Here is a 27,148-nt window from a genome sequence, read left to right as displayed (position 1 = left end):
TTCTTCTGTCTTGATGGAGAACATAAAAGGTCATTTTATATTGTAACTAGCTTGTCCCTCCCAATACCATCTGCCTTTTGAGGTTGTCAATTCCCAGGGCTTGTTGAGCATTGGTGGGGCTTTAAATTAGGTAGTGTGCTCTTACTTTTATATGTGTGTTTACGGTTTCATATAATAACCAACTAGATATTCTAGGGAAGCCATAATGGGGACGTGAGACGGAAAACCAGGTGGATTTTCATTGCTGCAGAGGAAATACAAGATTAGGATGAACAAACTTATTTTGGTATTGAGGAGGGTTCTTATCCCAAGAATAATGAATTTGGGACCAAGCAATATCAATATAATAAAACATATAACAAAGGATGGTGTATTCTATTTATTTTTCTACAAGGACTGTAGTATTATTAATAGCATAAAGCCTTCTAAATTATACTATATCAACCAAGTTAATTCTGTAACTATACAGTTTATTTCATATCCACAGTTCTATAAATTGGTATTCATATTGTATGACTTCTGGCATACAGCAACACATTGTTGTATTGGATAGTTTTATAAAGATCTGGACAACCAATTTATAATGTATGGGATATAACAGCATCCTAAATATTGTTGTGATTTTAACCATAGTGATCAGGAAAACAAATTAAATGTGAAATATGTAGGGATAATATAGACTAGAGTATAATACAGTATATATTATATAGAATCTGTCCTCTATACATACACCATCATACTGTGTTTCTCTTTGTAACATATTTCTCATTATTTTTCTTACCTGTAACTATAAATATTTGGTAATAGCATAATGAATGTTAAATCACATTGTCCTTGTTTTTAAAAGCACCTTCATTATTGCATCCTAAAGCATCCAGGCAGCATAGTGTACCATATAGTTAACGAGTGTACCCATAAAAATACATTATATTTTATAGAGAATTAATGCTTCTGAACGCTATAAGCAATATCAAAATCCAGACACAGCAAACTATGTAATAATTTTGCATACTTAATAGTCATGGAGAGTGTGCACTAAAGGCTTATAATTAATGCCTGTGTATATGAGGCCTTATATACTCCTGTAGTAGGGCAATGTGTTATCTGGAGATTTCAGTACACTTCAGAATATTTTGCTGTCAATGACGCTTTGAATTGAAAAATTGTCAAAAGATATAGTATTTATATATATATAGTGTGTGTGTGTGTGTGTGTGTGTGTGTGTGTATATATATATATATATATATATATATATATTATTGTGTGTGTAAAATATATATATATATATATATATATATATACACAAACTATAATATAGTATATAAAATACATCCCCTTAGATGGTCTGTGCAGTGCTTAAGATGCAGTACAGCCTAGTTCACATCAGTCACGTGTTCTCTAAGCGCTCTCCAAGTGAACAGCTGTAATTGAAAAGCAGGGCACTCTATAGCTTATAGACATAGGTGCAAAGTAAGCCTGGCTGTCTAATTTTCTCCCTATTGCAGGGCAGGCTTGTATTGTCTGTTCTGTGGAGCTAATTTCTTTCTGATCAAAAGACCCACATCATTGAAGGTAGTAATGACTATTCATTTCCCCGAAACCTCTTTTCTGAGGCTCGCATGCTTTATTTAGAAACGGTTATGCCTTTGCAAAGAAAAAAGCTCATTTGTGCTTTTATAATGTCAATTAACATAGAATATAATTTCATTATTTTCCTTATAAAGCCCTTTAGAAAGCTAAATGAGAGCCTCAGATATTATGATTAACTCTATAAGAGCCTGTAATGTGAAATTAGATTTCCGATGGTATGGTCAATGTGTTGCTTATTATTATTTAATACTAATGAAGGTGTTATTCTAAACTAATTAGAGGCCTGGATGCGACAATTCTGAAGCGAGTTCAATACATATTAAATAGGAGAGAAAAACAGCTAATTTTGGTAATCAGTCAAAAGAAATGTTTATTGTAAATGACATACAATATACAGTGTTTGTGCTAAAATTTATTATAGTAAAATATCAGAAAAACATTTTAAATTAAAAAAGTTTGTATCAAATAACATCAAACATGTATTTATTGAAGAAATAATACAGTTCATCTGATTGCTTTTATATTATAAAATGCAAACACATAAATTGTCCATTCATTAAAATGAAAATTAGACAAAATACAAAGAATGTATTTTATTATTGTCCCATAAATGTATCCTTTATTCCTTGTTTGAAACCCAGTTTGTAGAAACATAACACACTGATATATTTGCACTTAGAATACTAAAGAAAACTTCAATATGTTTTCTATTTTACTTAATAAACCTAACAATATCTTACATTACACATTGATGCTATAAAATTCATGGAATGTTTTGATTTTATTATTTTCATGGCACATGTCTGTGTATATTCTATAAGTCCTCAAGTTTATTATTTTGATTTTATCTGAATAAAGAACATTCCTATTTATCATACAAAATTTAGATTTTTCATAAACATTGTACAAAGTGCAACTTTGTTATGAAAATGTTTACTTCAAGTAAATGTAACATTAAATGCAGCTCTGCAGCTGGGTTATAAAGTATGTGGTTGTTTAACTATTGTGGACCTACAAATTCCTGCATTTCCAGCAAGTTATAGACTGGTCGGCAAACTGGGATGTAGTTCACAAACAGCTGGAGTCACCTCTTTCTCTTGTGTGTTCACTCATTTTCTATCCCTTGTGATTATCAATAAAACTATTTATTTACATCATGTGATATACATCCCATATTATGCTCTATGTAGGACGCTACTGCTCAACAAGTGACAGGCAGTGGAATAAATGTAATATCGGATACAACTATATCACATTTATAACAATTACATAAAAATTCCCAAAAATGCAGCCGAAATGAATAGTCAGAGAAGTATAGTGTATAAAGTTGTGTTGTTCACTTTCCCATTGACAACGCTGCTGAATATGTGAGCACTACATAAGTGTAAGATCATTATTAGTCACAATAATAACCTAACATGTATCTACAGTACAATAGTGCACAAAGGCAACCTAGAGTTTTAAAATATTATTTTGCACAGTAAGCAGAATAAATCAGTTATTGAGCAGCTTAAATCTAATATAAACCGTTTAGCTCATTGGCGCCCAATGTTACAATCCTTAATGGGGTATGGCGATGGGGGTCAAAATAGAACGGTTGTGATTGTGTGCCCTCTGTAATGGCTCTCAGAGAATGCAGTTTGGACAATTATTTTGCTCCCCTACTTGCTAATTATTGTAGGATGTGTCATTCATAATAACCTTGAGAACTTTTCTCTCCAACTCTAATTGCTGATGCTTCGTCTGACATTGCCTAGAACATCCTCAGCGTGTTTCCCAGCACCGTGTCTCGGTAGGTTGTTCAGTACTGGTGGTCTCCTTTACAACACTGATAATTAGTAGCTTGTTTAAGAAAAAAAAAAAATCCTTATTAGCGAGCAGCCATGTCCGAGCAATACCTCCCCTACTGCTGCCCCTATTAGTGAAAGGGGATTACCAGAGGATCAGTTTGTCGGAACCTAATAAACATATTCCTGGAGAACACCTGAATGGGCAGCGTTAAGGAACTTCCTAATTAAGAAATGTGGCCACTAGTGCTGGTTGTTTTTTTTTCAGAATGAGAACAATCTTTGCTTTGTAAAACTCAATTGAGGAAAGCACTAAAAGGTCTGGTGAGCATGAGAGACTGTGTTCAACTGCCAGAAAACTCTCACTCTAAATTTTGGTTAAAAAAAAAAAAAACTACCAAAGGGGATGTGTTACTTCTCGCATCGATTTATTTATCATCCAAACAGTAGCTGTCTGCTTGTTATCAAATCTGACATATACATCGACTATATAATAAATAATCATTATTCGCCAAGATACTTTAGGTAGCATATAGCATAATCATTATTTTTTTTTTTCATGAGGTTAAAATAATAGAACGGAATAATTATCCAATTACGATTAATTCAGAAATGAGCAATTATTAATTTGGTTGTCAGTGAGATTGTTATTTTTCCTTCTACTGAATTGAAATATTTGCAATTCATATAGTACCAATCCGGTGCTATATGAATTGCAGGTTCATAAAGTACTATATAAAAATACATAAGTTTTCAAATAAATGTATTTACAGTTGTATTTAGAAAAAGAGGCGTTTCAAATGTACTGAATAGTCATGTTCATTGAATTCCCTTCTGTAACATTTAAGAGAATAGATATTCCTAATATTTATAATGGTGGGAATAAGCATAGTAATTTATAAGGAACTGCGTGGAAATTGTGTTAACCTGTTCCTTACCAGCTCTTATGAAACTCGCAGCATCTCTGGTAGTGCATTCTGGTATCTGTGGTCCAACATCAGCTTTACGACCAAAGGTCGCTTAAGTTTGTCAGGTCATGCTGGGTCTTGTAGTTCCACAGTATCTCAAGAGCCACAGGTTGCTTGCTTCTCTTGCAGTGAATTAAAGCCGCATATGCAGTAGAATCAAAAGCAGAGGAGTAACAAGTGGATTTCATATAAACCAATTAACATGATAAATTTTGGTGTTTGCCTGTAATATCCTGATTTTCTTAAATATGTATAAATTTGTTTATTAATTGTGCAGTGGTTCCCTGAGTCGCGGTCAATGAATTCGGCACTGTACATATGTGAAGTGACTTTAAGTGCACTTCGCTTTGTATTCGATAGAGGGCGATATTGCAACACATTCTATACCAATGCTGTTCTAACCAACTATGTTTTCGCTTCTTATTGCAGTTGTTAATATTCGCTTTTTTGTCAAAATACTTACCTGTTTGCAAAGGCACACGTTTATCTAATAAGCAGTGTGTATATAGTAACCAAGTATGCCAATGTAAATATAATTTAATTACAACTTTTGAAAATGGGGCTAAGAGCTTGCATTTAATTAATCAATATTAAATAAAATATATTTACTGTTTGCACTCTATATTATGATGTTGCTGCAATGGATGGCGAAGATATTCCGCGTTACTGTTTGTAATTTACTAACACCTGTAATCTGCACCCAGACGCTTATTATATGTTCGGCATTATTTGTTTGCTTTTTTCCGTTTTTATTTAGTATTTAGCGCATACATCTGTCTAAAAAAGCCCTGGAGAAATTATCTCGCGGATTTCATACATAATTGAATAATGTCTGTTTTGAAAACCCCTACCCTCCCTGAAAACGTCTTGATCAATTAATGTGTTTAATTTGCAGATAAATGGATAAAGAGTATATTTTCAAATTGGACATTTCTAATTAATTACAATAATTATACCATATCCCAGGTTTTTTAAGAAACGAATCTCATCAGTGATAATCAATTTAATTTAACCACGCGTGTTTTGGTACTCTATTATATCGTGTTAGCTATGTAATAAGAGAACATCGCATTTGTAGCTATGAGTAAAGCCTCTATTATAGATTCCGCATAAAGTTAAATCATGCTGAATAGACTGGACTGCGGAATTGGTTTTAATATGTTATTGGTTTAATTGTGACTTGTATGTATTATTGTAGCTTTATATTACAAAATGTCAATATATTTTCCAGGATAGGTCCCGCAAAATAAAATCCAAAGCTTTAAATTATTTATTGGAGGCAGATTTGAAGATTAAAGAAGGCACATCTTTATTTTATTTTCCCTTAAGTGTTGCTACCAGGCACTTGTCAGTGATTGACATGGGCTGTATTATTGTGGTAATCTTGTCCCAGCGCCCTGTTCAATGTGCACAGGATCTGGTTAGGTCCATGATAAGGCAGACTCATAGCTATATGGCTGACTGGGTCCCCCTCGGGATCCGGATGTTTGGAGAAACCTTTAAAAAGAACCGCTTAGAGGGTGTTACCTCTGCATAGTATTCACAGTCGATGGGACAATACTCTCAGTACACTTTAAATTCAGTCGTATAAAACAGCAAAAATAAACGTGATGTTTAAGGCACACTTCTTTTATCTTACACAACAGTTGTGTTTAAGTGTGAGCTGGTTCGTTATCAGGCTGACAAAGTACCATGCTACAATCAATGTAGTTTAAATGTATGTTAGGAAGTGAATATTTCATATAATCTTCACCTCTATATAGTCTATAGTATCTCCCTATAATTTAACTTTAGTTATCTCCGTGTTTTGTTTTGTTTGTTCCATTTTAATGAATGAGTTTTCGTTTTGGTTACACTACTCGACAAGATACAGGAATTACAGAAAATCTAATTACCATTCAAATTGCTCCAGCAATCACTACATTTGTGGTTATGAAAATGTTCATCCGCTTTTGTGCGTGCCATCGATTTTCTCCAATTACAACGTGTATTATTACATGATTAGCTAATTTTATTATTGGGAGCGTGTTAATTTGTGTTTTCTGAAGTGTAAACCCCTGAGGGGGATTTACATTTGTCCCTATGCACCTGTAATTTCCAGCATTTTGTGCTTGTGAAATGACTGAAACTGAGCTGTAATGTGCGGTTTAAAAAGTAGGTTACATCATTTCTGGATTTAAAACGCATAGAAGCCATTTGTAAGTATTTTATGAGGCGTATAGAAGAAGTGCTTACACAATTTTCTTAAAATCACGCCTGCTATTTATCGGCATTTACGCCTAGGTCAAAAAAGCGCAACTTTATAACAAAATAGATTAAGAAATGTGTACACAAAAAGTTGCTATTGAATTGTTACTGTTACATATTAATTTATGTGGTTTTCTATATAGCACATAACTAATTTCATCATCTCCACATTTGCAAGATTGTGATTGTCAACCAATTAAAGAACTATATCTATATATCCGATTTCATTTTGTAATAACTGTGCTGTTTTAGCTATGTATATTTGTCTGTGAACTGGGAATAACCGATGTACACACTCATATTAAAGATGCAAAACACTTACTAAACGTTAATCTTTAAAAAACAGTCGTGTGGATTAGTGCTGATGGTTTCACGGGATTAGCACCCCACCCTGTATCTCGGGGAGCACAGCTGTCCTATTCAGGTGAGCTACTTTGGGGTAATCTCCCTGTTTTCCACAGTGAGGCCAGGTTGTGACATTTGGTCCTCTTGCTTTATTATACATTATAACAGACGGCTAATCAGAGACAAGCAACCTGTAGCTCTTCATAACTCCATTCATATCTCTATATGGCCTGCAGGACCTTGTAGTTCCCCAAGTCAGATGTTGCCGAAACTAGCCCTGGATAAATGCTTCTAATATGTTAATGGGAAAATGAAGCTGCGTGGACTCAGTTACTTACAATCAGCTACCAAACTAACGGAAACAAACTGCACCTGACTTTAGAATCTGCTCTGTTAAATTAGGGCAACAGTTGTGTTTAGTTTAATTTATGTTGGTGATGGCTAAAATATTACTTTGTTTATTTTTTGGTCATTTTTTTTTCCTTAACAATAATCCATTTTACAAAAGCTTCGCAGTTTGTGCATATTACAAAAACAAGGACAAGCTTTATACTCTGAACGTGACTTGTTACTTGTTTTTTTTAAAGAAAATCAAGGAACAGTAATATAAGTGGTTTGTTTAATTTCTAGTTTAAAAAAATAAATACTTGTCCAGCAAACAGAACTTTTGTGATGTATTGGTAAATATATGTCCCTTTCAAAGGTTCCCCAGTCCCTCTGCGGGCTGCCTGGCGGGTGGTTGGGGGAGGGTCGGATCGGCCGGGGATGAGGAGGAGTGAATAGGTCCATGTGATTGACAGTTCTGGCCTCCCCCAAACTTTCTTTTCACTGGCAAAGGCTTAAATGTTACCATGGTAAACGGATTCTCCCGCCAGCCCTTCCCCCCACCTGCAGCCAGCTGTAAAAAAAAAAAAATCCCAAACTGGCAAAGAGATGGGAGGAGGGCTCAATATCCCAAATTATAGGGAAATTCAAACTTTACAAATGAATGGGGGGAAAAGGACACAGCTGAGGTTCCCATAAAATGGATAATTGCACAAACAGTAAACAGTTCTCATCTTGCTTACAGAAGTTTTGTTATATTTAAACTAGTGTATACATTTACTAGAAATAAATTCACCTATCAAGTAAGATCAGTGGGTACCTGATAGGTGTTTAACACAATAGCAACCACATAAAGTGCCATCTTATTATAAAATATAGTACGATTGGGGATTTAATGGTCTGGATGCACCTGTGTCAGTAGGAGCCCTGCTCTGGAACAAGTGCATCTATCATCGAAACCACGGTTTGCTGTGAAACTTTTCTGATGATCTTCAAGCTCTCGATGTGGGTACTTTCAGCTCCTCTTACAATTGTATCACCCCAACAACTTCAAGCTGAAAATAAAAGAGTAAACAAAAGTCCATTAACCCTGACACCTGTCCTCCTTAAGAAAAATCTGCAGTTTACTAAAAGGTTTCTGTCAACATATACAAAGGGCAGCCGGTGTTGCATTAAGCACCTTACTACTTCAAGATACCTGAACCTGATTTAAGTACATAAATGCAACTATTTTCCTTTTTTAATGCCTTTAGTGCTAATGGCCTACAGAGAGAAACGTAACCTCTATGTATCTATAGCTAATATATATATATATATATATATATATATATATATATATATATATAATCGGATAAAGCTGGTGGTTTGCAGCATACTTAGTGCAAAAATCTCTTTATTCCGACATTGTAATGACTGACTATTTTTTTCACTGATACAGGACCTACAATATATACAGCCAGCAGGGAATTGCTTTAAAATCAACTATGCTACACATAATTGTAGAGAGTCATATAAACTTGCCTTAGTACATTTACAAATCACATATCGGGGATTTAAAGTTTATATTCCCAATGCAAAACCTTAATTTGCCGTATATTTTATCTAGCAAACGCTAGAATCTCCAAAACAATCATAGTCCAACATTTTCTATTACACCAGCAAGGTAAATAATATAATATACAGAAACAAGCCTGAATTTAGTTACCTTACCGGGTTTTGTTTTAAAACCACTAGTCATTTTTAGTTACGACTATATAATGCTGACAAAATGTTTTTTTAATTTATTTCGCGTGTAGTCCAAAGGCTTTGATACACCTTTTTATAAACACAAAAACAATCACAAAGAAAACAATTATATAATATCTAAAAAAAACAAAAACAAATAACAGAAGTGCTAGCATCATATTGCATAGGATTGGTGCAAATTATTCATCTTACCCTTGTTTCAAAGAAGCAACTGAGTGAATGTGATATATTTTGATAAGTGTGACAGTAATAATTTCATAATTTGGTTTGGAATAATTTGGAATTAACTCTTTCTAGTGTTAGGAGGAGCTATCATTGTTTGGAGAAGCTATGTCTAACGTTGCAAACTTGACCCGCCCTGGAAAGAGTTAAAGTGCTATTGAAATGCGAGAGGGGGCTGGGCTGTGAGTCGTCCCTGTGATTGGCCGATGGAATGTGATTAATATGCAGTCACTCAGAAGTCCAGCCACAGGCACTGCTTAACAAGAGGGAGCTAGAGAAGTTTGTGTACAGTTGAAAGACCGTCCCGTACAGAGACACATCAGCAGCGATCCTCTCTTCTCTCCGAACTGGATTCTTGTAATCCCAACTTCCAACTACAAATGTATAGTATGCTGGAGACTGACATCAAGAGCCCTGTGCAGCAATCCAATGCGCAAAGTGGGGGAGTCGTGAACCAAGGGGGCAAAAGCAACGCCTCTACCCCGGACCAGGACCGGGTCAAGCGGCCGATGAACGCCTTCATGGTCTGGTCCAGAGGACAGAGGAGAAAGATGGCTCAAGAAAACCCTAAAATGCACAACTCTGAGATCAGCAAGCGGCTGGGAGCAGACTGGAAACTGCTCAGCGACGCAGAAAAGCGGCCCTTCATAGACGAGGCGAAAAGGCTGAGAGCTGTGCACATGAAGGAATACCCGGATTACAAGTACAGACCCAGGAGAAAGACAAAGACCCTCCTAAAGAAGGACAAATATTCTTTGCCTGGCAATCTTTTGGCTCCCGGTGTAAGTCCAGTATCCAGCTCAGTTGGAGTTGGACAGAGGATAGACACTTATGCCCACATGAATGGCTGGACTAATGGGGCTTATTCTCTGATGCAGGACCAGCTTGGGTACTCGCAACATCCCGGGATGAACAGCCCCCAGATCCAGCAGATGCACAGGTATGACATGACCGGCCTGCAGTATAGCCCCATGATGTCTTCTGCTCAGACCTACATGAACGCAGCTTCTACCTACAGCATGTCACCTGCCTACAATCAGCAGACCTCTACCGTCATGAGTCTCGGGTCCATGGGGTCGGTGGTCAAATCGGAGCCCAGTTCCCCTCCTCCTGCAATCACCTCTCACACTCAAAGAGCTTGCTTAGGAGACCTGAGAGATATGATCAGCATGTACCTGCCTCCAGGTGGAGATGGAAGCGATCCATCTTCCCTCCAGAACAGCAGATTACATAGTGTCCATCAACATTACCAAAGCGCAGGGACTGGGGTTAATGGCACTGTACCACTAACGCACATTTAAGACTTTTTATTATTCTCACTTTAAAGGACGCTTTGCTTGCTTGACAAGCATATCAGAATGCATAGAACCTGAGGACAAGGAATGAAAAGGGTTGTTGTTTATTTTTTTTTTGTACAAAGTTTGCGCAAACTTCCTTTATAGAGCACAACATTTTGTGTACTTTGGGGTTCTCTATGAGATTTTAAACAAAATGACTCCTAGATGAGCTTTCTTTTTAATAAGGCTCTTGTATCTTCAGCTTTAGAAGTAAATTGGGGACTATTAACCATAATCCAATGTTTACAAGTTTTATTGATACGCTCAAGATTTCCTTGAGATTTATCCAAAATGTAGATTTTATCATTAACTTTTAGAATTTTGACTTTACAAAGAGCTGTGCGGGTCGCAAACGCAAGATATTTTTTTTTTTCCCTTTTAATTTATAGCAAGTTGTGTTTTTTGTTTTCATCACCTGTAAACTTCTGTAATTTTTTGTTTTGAGTTTGTGTCTTGTTTTCATGAGAAATTTTACTGTGAATTGTTTAACGTATCCCCAACAGAAAAAAATATTTTGTTTTACTTTGGTTTTTACAGACTTTTGAGTTGAAAGTAAACCACAAAATCAATAAATTTTCTAAGAGGAATATAAGACTCTTCGTTTTCTCTTTGCTTTGTTTTTTCTTTTGCATGAACTGTTGTGTGTTTCAAAGCCTGGAATATCTATATTGTAAAGCTTATAAAAGTGTACAACGCTTGTTTTTTTTTTTTTTTTGCCCCACCCCCCTCCAAGTTGTGTTTGGGTGTGACTTATTTATTTTTGCATTCTAAAATATGGTAATACATTAAAATAGGATCACCTCTACTACAAAGAGGGACCAGGAATTTTAAAATATAGTATTTTAATCTATTCAGACTGGACTGTAAATTTTGCAGTATAAAAAATGCTGCTTACCTTAGAGTAATTGCTTCTGTTTTGAGGTTATTATAAGTTTAATACTTACAACAAATAACTGTCCTATGTTGCTTAGGGAAACTTGATAATTTTTATGCTCTATACTAAATATAATTTTTATTTAAGTAAAGGTTGCTTGTATCTGTGTTTTGAGGATTAGTCTGATAGCAGCACACTAGACTGATCTTGGAAGATACTGGTATAACCTGTTAAACTTGGTCTTGAGATTTCACTGTGAGAAGGTTTTTGTGTTTCTTTTACCCCCAGGAGAATTCGGCTTATGGTTTCATGTTAAACTCTTTAATATAAAATAGATTTCAACTTTTAACTCTGGGGCTCCTAAAGTTTATGGCTTTGCTATAAGCCTAGCATTTTAGACTAAACAGGAGTTTATTTTAAATCCATCAAGTACAGCTTAAGTAGTTATTGTTTAAAAGTGTGTGTGTGTATGTGTGTGTGTATATATGTGTGTATGTGTGTATGTATGTATGTATGTATGTATGTATATATATATATATATATATATATATATATATATATATATATAATATTCCATTGCGTATCATTTATTTATATAGCGCCAGCAAATTTAGTAGCCCTTTACAATCATTGGCTTATTTAAAAGCAAAACAAAGACTCTCACTGTTATCTATCAGTTTGTATTGTAATATAAAGGTGTCTTGACACTGTGATAATCGGTGTATTGACCAGCTATGGCAGTGGTGATAAATCTGGTCTACCTGAGGTTTTTTCTCACAGCTGGTCTGTCTAGTGTACACCTGCCATCTGTTGCTGTAGGGACTGTTGTAGGCTATTCCTACAGCAGTACCTCAACTGTCTAGCTTGGTTTTTTAAAAACTATGTATTCTATGATTATATTCTAGGGCCAAAAGTGTTGCATCACACTAATGATATATTTTGCAAATATGCATTAAGCTCAATGGTAACTCGCTTATAAGCATTGCTTTTGGTATACCAACTTTAAACAAAATAGAAATCACAACTTAATACTACCTTTTTAGGTGGAGACAGGGGAGTACTGCATATATCTAGTGACACATTGTAATGTTGTGACTGTCTGTCTAGTAAACTTAAAAGGATATTTCCTGGATGGTATTTGGTGGGTGTGTTTTACATGTAATATTCTAAGTTCTGAGGGTAAGTAAACTTGCACTATGGAGACATAGGGAGTGTCTGTCCAAAGATGACATATATGACTAGTTTATAAAGTTACTATAAGTATTCCTTCATATAGTAAATCTCCAAAAATGTATCTATTATACCTAGATGTGGACGAAAGCTGAGGCAGTGCTCCTTCTTTAATGTACTGATCTTCTAACTTAAGATGTTGAGGGTTATTATTTTGCATATGCAGTCTGCGGTCAGGGTGTTTAAATAGGTCATATATGGAGCTCATAATATTTGCTTTGACTTCTCAAGTCTACAGATTGCTTATGCCAAATGACAGAATGTAGAGAAAATGTTCTACAGTGAGTGGGTTTAAAAGTGCTGCTTGTTTTTTTTTGGGGGGGGGGGGGGGGGGGTAAAGTAATCTTACTGAGTGCACTAAAGAGGTGCCAGGCAAGACATTCATACAACATACAGTTTACCTGTAATCTCTAAAGAATCTGAAACTGGGGCCAATCTCTACACCTTTACAATATATTATAACAGCACTAAGGGGATTTGTGGATTGTTTTTTTTTTGTTTTTCTTCTTAATATAGCAAAATGTTCTGTAGATAAAATAAATATACATATTTTAATTAAGCAACACCTGCTTCCAAAGTATAAGATAAGAAAAACACTTTTATATACAGCCTATAGGAGGAAAACTATAACATGTTAGCATGTGCATCAGTAGAACTAATAGTTACTATTTATATAATGGGAATATATTTTGCAGTACTGTACAAGCTTAATAAGCAGTATAAAGATATTTTCTATTAGTCTGTACCCTTAAATTTTTTTGGGTGTTCATATAATCCATATGTTTAATATCATGGTAATGGTAACATTATACTATTTGCTTACACAAGAAGGCTATATTCATGCTATTTTCTACCCTTGTCATGTATGACAAAATATATATATAAATATAATTTGCAGTCACTCTTCACATACATTTATTCCAGTAAAACTTTAAAGAGTTTCCTATTTTATTAAATTTCTTTATTGTGAGAGTAGGAAAATATAATTAAGCGTTAATATTGCATTGGCTATATGTCTGACAACCTGTTTTTGGAAATATGTTCATTACATACTGCACAATAGGATCACCCTTTATAAATAAATGGTAAAAATGTTTCTACAACACTCAGATAGAAATTGCAAAATCGAAGCAACCCTTGGACCTTTGCTTATGAAAAGGTTACAATCTGCAGATGTATCTTTGTATAAGATTTTGAATTAAAGCCTTTTGGTCTAAGTCGATGAATATAGGATTTTTATTTTAACTTAGTTGAAAGGTTCTAAAAAGGGAATTATCACATCCTATGCACTAAGAGAAGACAGCAGACACTCGGTGTGTCAGAAGGGATTTTCATCTGCAGCTGGATTTCTAAATATGTAGTTCTTGTTTTCGTAATTATAAGTGGAAGGGTGTTTCTGTAACATAAGGGGCACACCTTTAAAGCTGAAATACATGTAGCAATGTTTGGGACCTGCCCTATCTGATAAAGGGACACCCAGGTACTGCAGAACTGTTCATTGGTCTCTACAACTAAATGAGAATAATTTTTTTTATACTTTACGGATTCCTGCATACCAGTTAGCTAAATACATCAAAGTAATAAACGTTTTAATGCTGGTTTCTTATATTTCTACTAGTTATGTGCTATGCATTATATTTTATATAATTACATTCCTGAAAAAATTATTACATGTACAAAACATATACAATTGGGAAGAAAATTTGGGAATAACATTGCCACTGCAAGGAGAAAATCAGTGTAAGTCTATGTTGCCCATATGTCAGTTTGATCAGAGTCTGTAGATACAATCACTTTATCAATTCGATCAGCTAGAGCGGGTTTCTATATCTACAGGATGGAGCGCATGTTACCAGCTTGTGTGTGGATATGGGACATTGTGAATATTAAGTGGTTTATCAGTGGGCACTATGCTGTTTTAAAGTACGTTTTTTTATGAGAGCATCATTTCAAGCATTTCGTTAATGTTTATTTGTTTTATCTCTTGAACACCTATTAAAAATAATGGATCAGTGTTTTCTACTAAGATACATTTCATTCACTTTTTATTTTAAGGAGGCTCTATTAGGACTTTACCAATTACTACCACCACCAGGACTTGCTGAGTATGGAAGACACTTTTTTCTTTTGTAACAGACCATTTTGGCTCCAACCTCTGTCCTCAAAAAGGGAGTTTGCAGTAAATAACTATTAGTGGCTCTGTAAATGTAATCCACCTGCTACACACTAAAGACACAAACAAATGACAATGTGTGACAACGATGATAAATAAAAGAGGAAAGAAGGTGAGTTGGCTAAGCAACGTGTATGGATCCCCATAGCTTTTTAGGGGTGCAAGCAGGCCAACGTTTACTGCCTTGTCTGCAGTATCAGAATGTCAGTGAGAAGCAGACTGCGCACACAGTGTAAATCACTACAAGATGTAGCAATTGTGGTGTCACACAAGCACTTTATCAGTGTATAACTGCCCCAAGGACCTGGCATTGTATCCTCTCCTTATGCTGCTACATTGTAGCTGGTGCAAATGTCAAGTATATAAGGTAGTTATTAGAGGGACCTGGTTGTTTACAGGTTGTGTTAAGCTCTTTTTACTTAACATTTTCTTGTTTTTATAAGTTTACCTAACACCAGCAACTGCCTAGTACAATTCTAAAGCCATTTATGCTGTACATTAATTTATGGCAATGGTTATGTTTTTCTATTTGTGATCATAGCTAATAACCAATCAAAGAAAAGCACAGTGGTGCTTTTATTTGAACCGAAGTGCAGAGTAGAATTAAAAATTATTTATACATCATAATATGAGTTGTTAATCTATCTGAATATCATTTGTAAAAAAGCAAGGCGAGTGCTGATTTGCAAATAAAAGGACATTTCTGAGTATTGGTGGCTAATTAACAGCCGAAGTTCTGTTTCCCTATAGCAACCAATCAGACGTTGGCTGTCATTAACTAAACTTTTACAATAACAAATTTGTATGAACTTTGTTTCACATACAGACTTTTGACACAACCATCTTTCTCCATCAGTTAAGAGAAGCCTCACATTACTAGTCTGCATTTCCCACTTGCCTCTATTCCTCTCTTCACATCATAATATTATTAATTATCTGCAATACGTTGCACTGCTGTGGACATACTGATGACCTGATTGGTTATTCTATCCCAGCCCACTTCAAAACTGTGGCCATCTCTGAGGTGCAAGAGATAATTGAATACAAAAAAGTTCTCAGTCATTAGTTAAAAGCACCTTTAAAATGACAGCTACATTATGGTTACTATGGAATACTGCATTGTTTACACAGATGTGTCAGTTTCCATAAATGACTCAGAATAGGTATTGAAGAAATATGTGTTAAAATAACCTATATAATACAATGTTGATTGCACATGCGACTGAAAGAAATATACATATGGAAATAAAAAAATAAGTCCATACTGTATATTAGAACTTACAACACATCTCAGCATTAAATCAGTTGCTTGATTTGACAGCAATCACTCAAGGACATACTTGGAAGGAGCTGGGTGTTTTGGCCATAGAAGGTGACACAGGATTTGATTTGAGTTGTGGCCAATAACATGAGTTGATCTCTTTATTATGTCTAATCCTTGCCTGATCGATCTTAAATGCAACAATCTTGTTTAATGTCAGCAGTGAATCCAGCCTATTTAAATATGCATTTTTGAAATGTATCCTGTTTAATTACTTGGTAATTAATAAAGGAACATTTTGTAAAGAGGGTAGACAAAGATTAATTAGCATGTATATATTATTATAAAGGAGTAATGATAGTTGACATGAACAGGCAGGAACTGTGGTCCTGCAAGAAATAACTTGCAGGAATAGATTTTTTTGTTAAAAACGGCACACATTCATAATTTTATAGGAGGAAAAATAAATAGAGTTGGACTGAAATAGAGTTTGACGTAAGCACATCTGCATGATCTAAAGATACTTTGTGTAGCAACAACTTGCATCCTTATTTAGAATTTCTTGAATTGTGTACTTGCAACTTTTCACGGTTAAAGAGGTCGAACAGGGGCATTAATATGCATGTGCCCTACAGTAAGGATATACCGATTCAAGTTAAGCCTATTGAGATGGTTCTTATTCTTAGCTACACCGATCTTGATGCACTATGAGATTAAAGTAAAGTTTTTTACGTGTATTAAGCAGGTGCAAGTTTTGGAGTTAATGCTGATGATTGTAGCACCATTTCTCCTGAAGCCTCTATGTACTAGAGTTAAGGTTGCTCGTTTATTTAGATGCGTGCAACTCAGAATTCAGTCATGGAAATGCCAGTATGTAGATGCTCATACATAACTAGGGGTGTGCACTGGCCACTTTTCGTGTTTTGGGTTTTGGGTTCTGATTAGCTTGAGGTTTTGGGTTCTGATTGGTTTTGCCAAAACACCCCACTAAAGGTTTTGGTTCTGATTTTGGGTTTTGGGTTCTGATTTTTTTTTAAAAAAAAGCATAAAAAGTGCTAAAATCCATATTTTTGTTTTTTTTTCACTCCTACACTATTATTAACCTCAATACCATTCATTTCCACTAATTTCCAGTCTATTCTGAACACCTCACACCTCACAATATTGTTTTTAGGCCAAAAGGTTGCACAGAGGTAGCTGGATGCCTAAGCTAACCGACACAAGTGGGCGGCACAAACACGTGGTCCATCTAGTAGTGGCACTGCAGTGGCAGACAGGATGGCAGTTTGAAAAACTAGGCCCCAAAGAGCACATAATGCCAAAAATTTCTGGACTGCAGGAATAGTGAACGTAGTTAGATATTGCAGTAGAAATTTTTTTATACTTTTTTTTAAAAAATGTTATAATTTTTTTTATTATTTTTGTATAATTTTTTTATAATTTTTTTATTATTTTTTTATTATTTTTTTTATAACAATGGACTTAACAGGACAGAGCACAGGACACAGCACCACTGGACTCAGCAGGACAGAGCACAGGACAAAGCACCACTGGACTCAGCAGGACAGAGAAGGACACAGCACCACTAAAAACCCAACCTCACGCTACCCTGATCAATGCCCGACTGAAGATGGCGGCGGCAAGCAGGGAATTTATAGAATCCGAGTATTGCGAGATCCGACGGCGGTATTTGGAGTCAGAGCCTCGTTTTCATTTTTTCTCTCCGCCGGAAATACCCGAACAGTGCTCGGATCGCCCTCGGATCCGCACTGTTCGGGTGGGCTCGGATTGCGATAATCCGAGCCCGCTCATCGTTATACATAACAGGGTTTCTTTACATTGAACGCTACAGTTGGCCTAATGTTGGGCTATTTCTGGTATGAGCGGTATAAAATATACCCGTGTCTGATCTGTGTTATCATGTCTTGTCTTATCCTATCTATAGTTGGTGACTTGGAACAGAGTAATATACTGACTCTTTGGAGAGGTTGGTAAATCATTGCACTTTCTTACGCTGTCCACATGGAATGACTCTTACTCTCAGCCAGAGCTCCAAGAGACAGGACCAGAGTCCAATTTGACCATGCATGTATATTGCCAAAGCGGGCAAAACTCTTGACGCTCATGTTGTACCACCAGATTTCTCCTGGCATTACTTGGGCCCCAAGGTGGAACTAGCGAGCTGTGGGCCCCGATGCAGGAGGCGAGATGAGGCAAATGGGGCCCCTGACTCTCTGCATCTGCCTTGCAGCAGACCCCACTATCTCCATGGGCCCCGGTGCACAACACCTGCCGCACCAATGGTAGTTCCGCCACTGCTTGGGCCTATAAGTCCAGTCAGATGATGACAGCACACGCAGGTCAATAGCTGCCACCTGAGCTCATCTTCCAATGGCATTTACCAACATGTCCGATAATGATCCAATCAATTTACATATATTTAGGATTATTAGAGAGCATGGAGATTGTTACAAACACTATGCTATTGGGCCAGTTGCCTGATTCCACTGTCAGATATTGCAGCATGTGTAACCAGAATCTGTATATAAAATGTGTTTGCAATTGTGATAAACACAGTAAGTTTACTTTCAAAGATATAAAATACATTTATTTTGTGATTGTGTTTTTAGTATAAACCATAATCCCAGTAGTAGCAGCCTAAAGTTTTTAGAAACAATTATTGCCACAGAACGCATTGAGGAGCTGTCATATATATATATATATATATATATATATATATATATATATATATATATATATATATGTGCAACTGGTAAAGTGACTCTTTTTACTCCTGGACATATATATATATAAATCATCATCATCATCATCCTCATCATTTATTTATATAGCGCCAACATATTCCGTAGCGCTTTACAATTGGGGACAAACATAGTAAACTAATAAACAAAATGGGTAAAACAGACAAAGAGGTGAGAATAATAAATATATATATATATATATATATATATATATATATATATGTAATGGTTTAGAATAGGTTAAAGCACCTGTTACATTTTGAAATGAGATCCTATCTTTCACAGGATGCAGGAGTGCGACTGGGTTAAGCACTCTAGTACGTTGGTAGCAAAAGGGTTAAATCTGCATTCAGTTTGTCAAAGTGCAACTTTAAATTTATCGCAGAAGCTTGAATTGCTTTGTTGAGCTAGAACACTGAGCACAGGCTTTTTTTTAAAGTCACAGTGCCTTCATGCGTAACCCTGGACAGGCGTAGACAATCTGTGGCTCTCCAGCTGTTGTTAAACTTAAATTCTCTTTGTGTTTTGCCAGCTAGTCGTAGTTCACCAGAAACTGACCCACCAGGTGTTGATTACATTTAGCCTGCAGAGGATGCTGGAAGTTGTAGTTCATAGTTCAAAAGGCAGAGATGTTTAAAGTGTTATTTTTCAATGTCACTTTCCAGTTTATTATTAACATGCTTGCAGGGATGCTAAGATTCTGTTATAACAAAATATTGTACGGTTATTGTATGGTCAGAGAATACAATGGAGGCCTTTACTCTGACCCAAAAATGTTCATCTCTTAGCAGAATTTGTTCATATGTCCACTTTAAACTCCGCTTATTATAGGGGTAGTGGGTACAGTAAGGTTTGGGGAATTTTTCTGTACATTTTTTTTTTTTTTAGAGAGTTTCTAAGTTACTCTTACAGTTAAGTTCACTCTAAGCTCATTCAGTACAAAGTGGCATCTTGTGAAATGCAATAATATGTTTAAACAAATACACATATATAAGTCACCATAAAGAATACATTTTTTGTACAATACCTCATTACAAGCAGGGCTGCCAAGAGGAATTCAGGGCCCCGGTACAACAAATTCATGGGGGCCCCCTCATAGTCGAGTAAGCCCAAAAATGTTTGCGCCGCCTAGCGGCGGCGCAAGCAATTACGGGGGTGTGGTCATACATTTGGGGGCATGTCAATGTGTCGTGGGGGCGTAGCTAGCCTAAACGGCGCCGCAAAATAAATTCGGGGGTGTGGTCATACATTGGGGGGCGTTGTCCACTTTCAAGATCACAGACCAAGCTTTCCCATAGGTCCCCACTGTCCCTGATATTCAAGGATTTTCAAAGATTTATCTATTTTTATTGTATTGATCAATTGCACAATAAAAATTTTTTTATGTTACATGTAGTTCTTAACATCTATCCCTACTCATATTTTTAGGCTTTAGAAGTTATTATTTGTTGAAAAAGAGTATTTAAGAGGCAAATTAACATTTTTGCAACTACTATGTCCTGCTGATTTGGATACCTAATTGCACTACATAAATATACTGGATCACATATAAAGAACTGTGATTATGTATTTAACTAAAATGAAGCTTGCTTAAGACCAAGCGGATATAATTGTTCCCATAGGTGTCTCATGTGTTTTTATAAGCACACAGCTTTCTACCTCTGGATTAAGGGCCTATACAGTTATTATTTATATATATATAATCCCCCAGATTATTATTTTCAGTCTATCTTTACTTACCTTTTCTTAGCTTCTTTCTTTTCTTTTCTTTTATTCTGTCTTCTTTTCTTTCTTCATGCTGCTTGCTTGGTCCTGTCCTGTGTCTGGCTGCGGCGCTCCTCACTGACTGTTGGGCGTGACTTGATGATGTCACGCCCGACAGTCAGTGTGACTAGAGAAGACAGGAGAGGAGGGACGCGGCGCCGCGATCACGTGGTGAGTATATATTTTCTTTTTTTTTTCTCAGCTCCCCCCACCAACGAACGAAACAGACCCCCTCCCCCCCCCCCCCCGGAGAAAAAATAAAAATAGAAGAAATGAAAAATGAAAAAAAAAAAAACACAAGAAAAAAATGTTTAAAAAAAAATAAAAAAATAGTAGTGAAGGACCGGCCCGGGCCCCCCGGCGAGCCCGGGCCCGGGTAAAATGTACCCGCTCCCCCCCCCTCTCGGCGGCCCTGATTACAAGTTAGTTTCAGTTATCAGCCCATTTAGGATCAGAATAGGACAATGCAGTGTCCTTTAAAGGCCTTCTCGGAGATGTCTGAGAGACATAGGAAATCTGCTCACAATCAGTCTTAAATAATAACAAAAACAAATAGTCACTAAAATAAAACAACATAAAATTAACAGCATTTTATTTTTTTTATACTTAAGTCAATTTTCCCCTTTATATTGTATATGATAATAAAAAGACCAAGATAAGTAATATTGTGCAATTTATCTTTACACAAACAGAACAGATAATGAGAATTAAATCTAGCATATAGAAAAAGAGAAGTGGTCCTTTGGGATTTTTCTTATGCATTAAGAATAGATGTGAGGACTATTACCAGCATACAGAACAAGAGGTGGTACTGTGCATTCTTTCAGTATTAAGCATATAAGTTTCACAGTCAGTCAGGTAGTGAAAACTTCCAGTAACGACCCAAACAAGTAATAACAATAATAATAATAATAATTGGGTGACCTTACTAGTTCGGAACATTCGGCAGATATGTGATAAGTGTTTTGTTTCAGTCTTGAACCTTGTTGTGTTATATTTCAACTATTTATCTTATTGTGTAAATGACTAAATATGTGTTTTTAAAGCTAGCATTAATGTTCTTTCAATTTATTTTAAAATAGGACCTTAATTGAACAGCTCTTCATACTGCTCTCCAAACAACTGTACAAGCAGGATAATGACCTGTATTTACCCATCGTATTTAAGTCTGCACATTCAGTTATAAAGAAGAGACATTCATTATGTCACTTTTAAGCTGGGATTCGGGGCAGTGTATTTGTGTGCTCTGGCTTTACTGGGAGGCCCCATCCAGGGAAGAGTGAGGGTGTTCCATGGGAGAAAAGGCTATTGTTGTTGTTGTTTTGTTTTTTGCTTTTTTTGCTCAATTATATTTGAATTTGATTCGGAACAGTCATTCCAAGTGATCTTGTCTGTTGATAGCGAAGGCAGGAATAGAGCCGGTGACCTTGGGCAACCAACTAAATGGAAGAGAAAACTGTTTTTATATTAGATCTGGTTATTGTTACTTATATATATGGATACTGTTTAATGTGAAGAACACAATCTAATTGATAAGCAAAAATTCAATAATTAATGTGTTCACAGATAAAGTTACATATTTAATTATAATGAGTGCTTATGATGACTTAATTAATGTTTGATGTTTTTAGATAGGTATATTCAGTAAACCTCAGCTTGTACATGAAAATTTTTTTGTTTTTTGGAGAAAACATATGCATTTCTGTACAATCACGTCAAAATACAACTGAAGCATACATAGTATAATCCAATCATCTGTAACTAAACTTTAACCTTAATCAGATCATTACTTTATAAAGAAGTGATTGTTTCACACACAACACGTTCTATCCAATAGTTTAGAAAAAGATTTTTATTGTATGTGCAATATAGGACATTTGTAGGATTTCTATACTTTTACCATACTTTTACAATCCACATTTTTCATTCCAGTCCTTTTGGATGAAGCATCTCCATTGTAATTTAAATAGATTTGCCCACCTTTATTCTACTATAATGGATAAATCGACACTCACATAAAAGTTAATTGTTGAACAATTCAAATTGGATTGAATGATCAGATTGTAACGTGTGTGGCCAGCATTAGAAGCAAAAGTCTGATGACGGATAAGAACCAACAAGTCCATCTAGTATGCTCCTTAAAGTTGTATGGTGGAAAACTGAGATCAATGGGGTGTAAATATGCTGCTTATAAACTGTTGGTGATATTTCATGCATTGTTGAGAGTTGTAGCCTTAGCATTAAACATGTAGTATTCTGAGCAGAATATCTTTATATATAGATTTCTTACTAAACATTTCTACAATGCAATAAAATAATTTTGCTATTTTTCCATATTGGCCATCTCTCCGTCTTCTGATGATACTGTCCCAATTATTGAATCCATATCGCTATCCCTCTTTTCTTTTAAATTGTTCTAATTTTGGGTCACTCTGGGTAGATTAACCAATTAATTTTCACCCAACAGCATCTGTCTAGTTACTAAATGTATACAAGCATGTATGCTTTATACTTTTATATGGTTTGTTTTAGTGATTTGTTGTGTAAAGTAAGGTGAGTTCGATAATTAAATGTAATAGCCCCTTAAATGTCAGTCTTTGGTCATTTCAAATGCTGAGAGGTACGATTTTCTCTTTTAAATTGTCATAAATGAGTATTATATTATTAGTATTCATATGTTAATGTTTCAGTATGGCTTTGTGTACACATCTGTGTTGATATGCATTATATTTATAACTATAAAATTTTGATTGGTTCTTCATGTTTGAAAGAAGTCATTCGGCTTAGAAAATGATAATAAGTGTTGTCCCTGGATTGTACTGTAAACACTAGGAGTAGGCTGATTAACTTTTAATTATAAGACTGCTTTATAAGCCAAACTTCCATCCTTTCACTTACATTTGACTAATCTATGCTTCCTGGTTCAGTTTAACCAATGCATCTTATCCCGTAACTGCAGAAATTCGTTCTCTGTTCCTCCCTCAGAAGAGAGGCAAAAAGGGAATCTAGTTTGCTGTATTTTTCAGTAAATGATTTGAAGGACCAGTGGTGGGCAGTTTACTGCAGCTGTGTGAGGACATAGCCAAAGCTTTGTGTTTCTCTATGAAGTGAAGCCCTGTACAACAGGAAGAGCAGGGTCACATGACCTATTGCATACATTTCTCATAATTGGGTACACACAGACATTCAGGGAATGAAGTGATTGGCTACAGGTTGTTCTAGCCCCAATCAGCTGCACAAGTTATTTCAGTCCATCCAAAACCTGCCTGACCATATGTAAGCAGACTTGAAGAGGGAGACACTGGACCAACATATAGCCAATTCAATCATGGGTAGGGATGTGAGTCCTTGTGGAACTTGATGAGTACGTTCAACAATACTTTGTTTATTGGTCCTTTAAAGGTGCAATTATAAGGCAGCAGGAGGCAAAGATTTCATATGGTTTATCCAACAAAGGAGTCCTGCACAGCCTGCTAAACCCCTGCCTCTAAAGTAGGAACAATGGAGACCAGTTCCTTGTGAAAATGCACACCTGTTTCATTACTGTGGTATTTATGTCCTTTGCTATACAGACACAGTGTAACATATAAATTATGGAGGTATCAGCCTTATACATGGCTCTGCTTTGCATTATGCCGCTAAAAGAATAAAACTGTTTACCGTGATAATGCCTATAATGGTATATACTATTGTTTTGCCTATTTCTTTGGATCACAGCTGGTGAAGGTCCCTTTTGACACTGTGAAGCCTACTTGTAATGCTCCTAATCTTCCCCCGTACAATAGGTAGATAGTAAATTGGTGCAGCTTCTCAGCAGAGATGAGCAGCACTGCTCCACAAAATATTCACCTCTTGTTACATTTGGCTGCAAAATTCTGTAAGTTTCACCAGCAGAATTTGGCTTTCAGTGTTCTCAGCCCTACCCTAACCACACTAAACAGCAACATGAACGGACCATCATCATCTCATTACTATTGTATACACTATGGGCCTGATTCCTCCTGGAATGCAGTGTGTGCGCAATTTGCGTTTATTTTAAAAATCGGATGGAAATTGTACGCACGTATGCCCTTATACAAGCGGATCTCGAGAAAAGTTTCCATTTGAATACATCTATCAGGATGTTGTTAATACCTACTGTACATAAAATAAATTTTTATAGTTTCTCTTACTTGCAAAGACATGTTCAGGCATGCATATGTCTCAGTCATTGCTATCAATCAGCACCTACACCTGCCGTATAGTTGGTGCAAGTGACACGGCTAACAATATGCACCTGAGAGATGCTCAGAGCTTGAATCGGACTAGTTTGTGTGCGCTCGACCTCTGCCAACCTTAGTGTACACTGCCTATGTGCATACGTCCCTTCCTTCCCTCGTTCCACTCTTCAAATAATGGGCAGTCGGAAGTGTCACTTGTGTTCACAGATGAATTAAATGCACTTGCGTTCACTGGCATTAAGTCTGTCTTCATTTCAATTTCAAGCAAGATACGGCACACATCGGGACTTACATGTGAAGAGAAATCAGGCCCTGTAAGTTCAGAAAGTGCAAGTTTACAAATACAGTGTGAAATGGGGACACAAAACCAGAAACTGGAAGATTGTATCACCATAACTTCGCACCCTGGCAAAGTGACTTAGTCCACCATAAAATTTCATATTGGTGAAATTGTGCTGCAACATTGCCCATCTTTATTGCTGGGGAACAGTACTGTAAAGTTACAAGCACTTAAAGGGTGCTTTTTAAGTACTAATGCATTTTGTGATTTCAATTAATATTTACAACTAACCCAATCAAAAATAATAAAGGAACAATTATTTTTTCCTTTATTTTCTTTTGGATACAGTGTAATCGGAACTCAGAATCTAGTGTTGGTGCTGCTGTAATTATTAAGATGCATTTTCCCAAGTTACAAAAACGAAGCATTTTTTTCTTTGCTTTTTACTGACACAGCTTTACTGACACAGCTGGAAACCTCTGCGTCAACGTCTCCCAACTACAAGAAATATTTACCTTAAGCTTGTTGCCTTTTCCCACACATAGTGCTTCAGGCAAGTCATTATGACAGTAATGTATATCCTACCCCTTCCCTGCCTTGATAAATTACTGCTGCTGCCATTTTAAGCCGCGGATGTTTTTCACGTGTTTTCTAATCCATTTTTAGCTGATGTCTGCATGTCTCTATAAGCCTCACCCAGACAGACCTTCAACAATTCACTGAAGCACATTTACCAGATATGCAGAGTTCACTCTATGCTGTTACACTGAATACATTCATTATGGGGAAATTTAGTATGCAAGCGTAAAAAATTCTTATGGTTTGTATCACTATTTTATAAAAAATAATAATAATAATAATAATAATAATAATAATAATAATAATTAATTCAGCACTTTCATCACAAAGTAATTTAGTTGTTGTTATGATTTTTTTTTTTTTTACAACTTTATTGAAATAAAAATAAGAATGTTACAAAAGCATTGTTCACCCTTTTTTCGCTTCTGTTTAGCAACTGGGTGGTGCTGTGGCCAAGCATTTATATGGAGGCTTTGACATGATTACTAATATGCTGAAAATATAGTTCTTTGTGTAATATAACTGAAGTCCAAATGTTTTTTCTATTTCTAAAAACGTAGTAAAGCCCGGATTTGATAAAAGAGATCATTTGTATAAAGGGGTGACCATCTTCAGCTGGTCAACTGAGTGTTCAAATGTATTGTCTGCCCCTCTTCCGATTTTTTAAACAAAATGGAGGCAGCCGGGAGATTGACTGTGGAGCTGCAGATGAGCTGTTTGTCAATCGCTAATTGTGTCTACATAACCAGGCATAAATCTGTACTTAATAAAGTTGTTGATGTTCAAATTAATTTGGTAATAAAAATGACTCCAGATCCACAAATCCATTTTTGTTGCTGTTGTAAAATAGATTATTATACAAGATTCGTTTTTTTGTTTTAAATTTGATTTTGTGGCAAAACTCCATATTGTGTGCACCCAATTAACACCATTTATTTATAAGCGTTCTCTGTCACTACCGCTGGTTCCTCTTTGCTGGGCAGTGTGAAATAGATATTTTCAAGAGAAGGACTATATATATATTTAATACATATAGTGCATTTGTAGTGTATACATGCACGTAGAATATTATTTTTTTTATTAAAGAAACTGGTTGAACCAGAGCTGATATAGAGTTAATGCAATTTTTTAGATAATTCTGTAACTTAATTAAATTTAAGAAAATTAACTCCAATCCACTATCCTAGCAAAAATCTTACTGCTTTAGTAAATCATACCCTAGTAACAAAATAAGAAAATTTAAACCACTCTAGATTGTATACAACCGATGCCACCTAGTATGGTGCACATTCCGAACTTGTCACAGCGAGAAACGCAGAGATTAGTGTAGATGAGGTTCTCAATGATTAGGCACCCTCAGGTGGAATAAGCATCAGAGTGGGTGTGGGGTGGAGTCCTTTCCATGTTCTGTCCTGTACTGCTTCCTCCATAAATGATTA

The 27,148-nt window shown here is 35.9% G+C and overlaps 1 protein-coding gene across 1 annotated transcript; it reads left to right on the top strand.

Moving 5' to 3' along the window:
• Positions 1 to 9,476: 9,476 nt before the first annotated feature.
• SOX3 (SRY-box transcription factor 3) lies at positions 9,477 to 11,105 on the top strand. Its single transcript, XM_075186007.1, has one exon. It carries the CDS (start codon positions 9,610 to 9,612, stop codon positions 10,528 to 10,530), a length of 921 nt encoding a protein of 306 aa, XP_075042108.1. The 5' UTR covers positions 9,477 to 9,609; the 3' UTR covers positions 10,531 to 11,105.
• The last annotated feature ends 16,043 nt before the right edge of the window (positions 11,106 to 27,148 follow it).

The sequence above is a fragment of the Mixophyes fleayi genome, chromosome 9 (genome assembly GCF_038048845.1).
Source record: "Mixophyes fleayi isolate aMixFle1 chromosome 9, aMixFle1.hap1, whole genome shotgun sequence".
Lineage (NCBI taxonomy): Eukaryota > Metazoa > Chordata > Amphibia > Anura > Limnodynastidae > Mixophyes > Mixophyes fleayi.
This window is presented reverse-complemented; position numbering and strand designations above follow the sequence as displayed.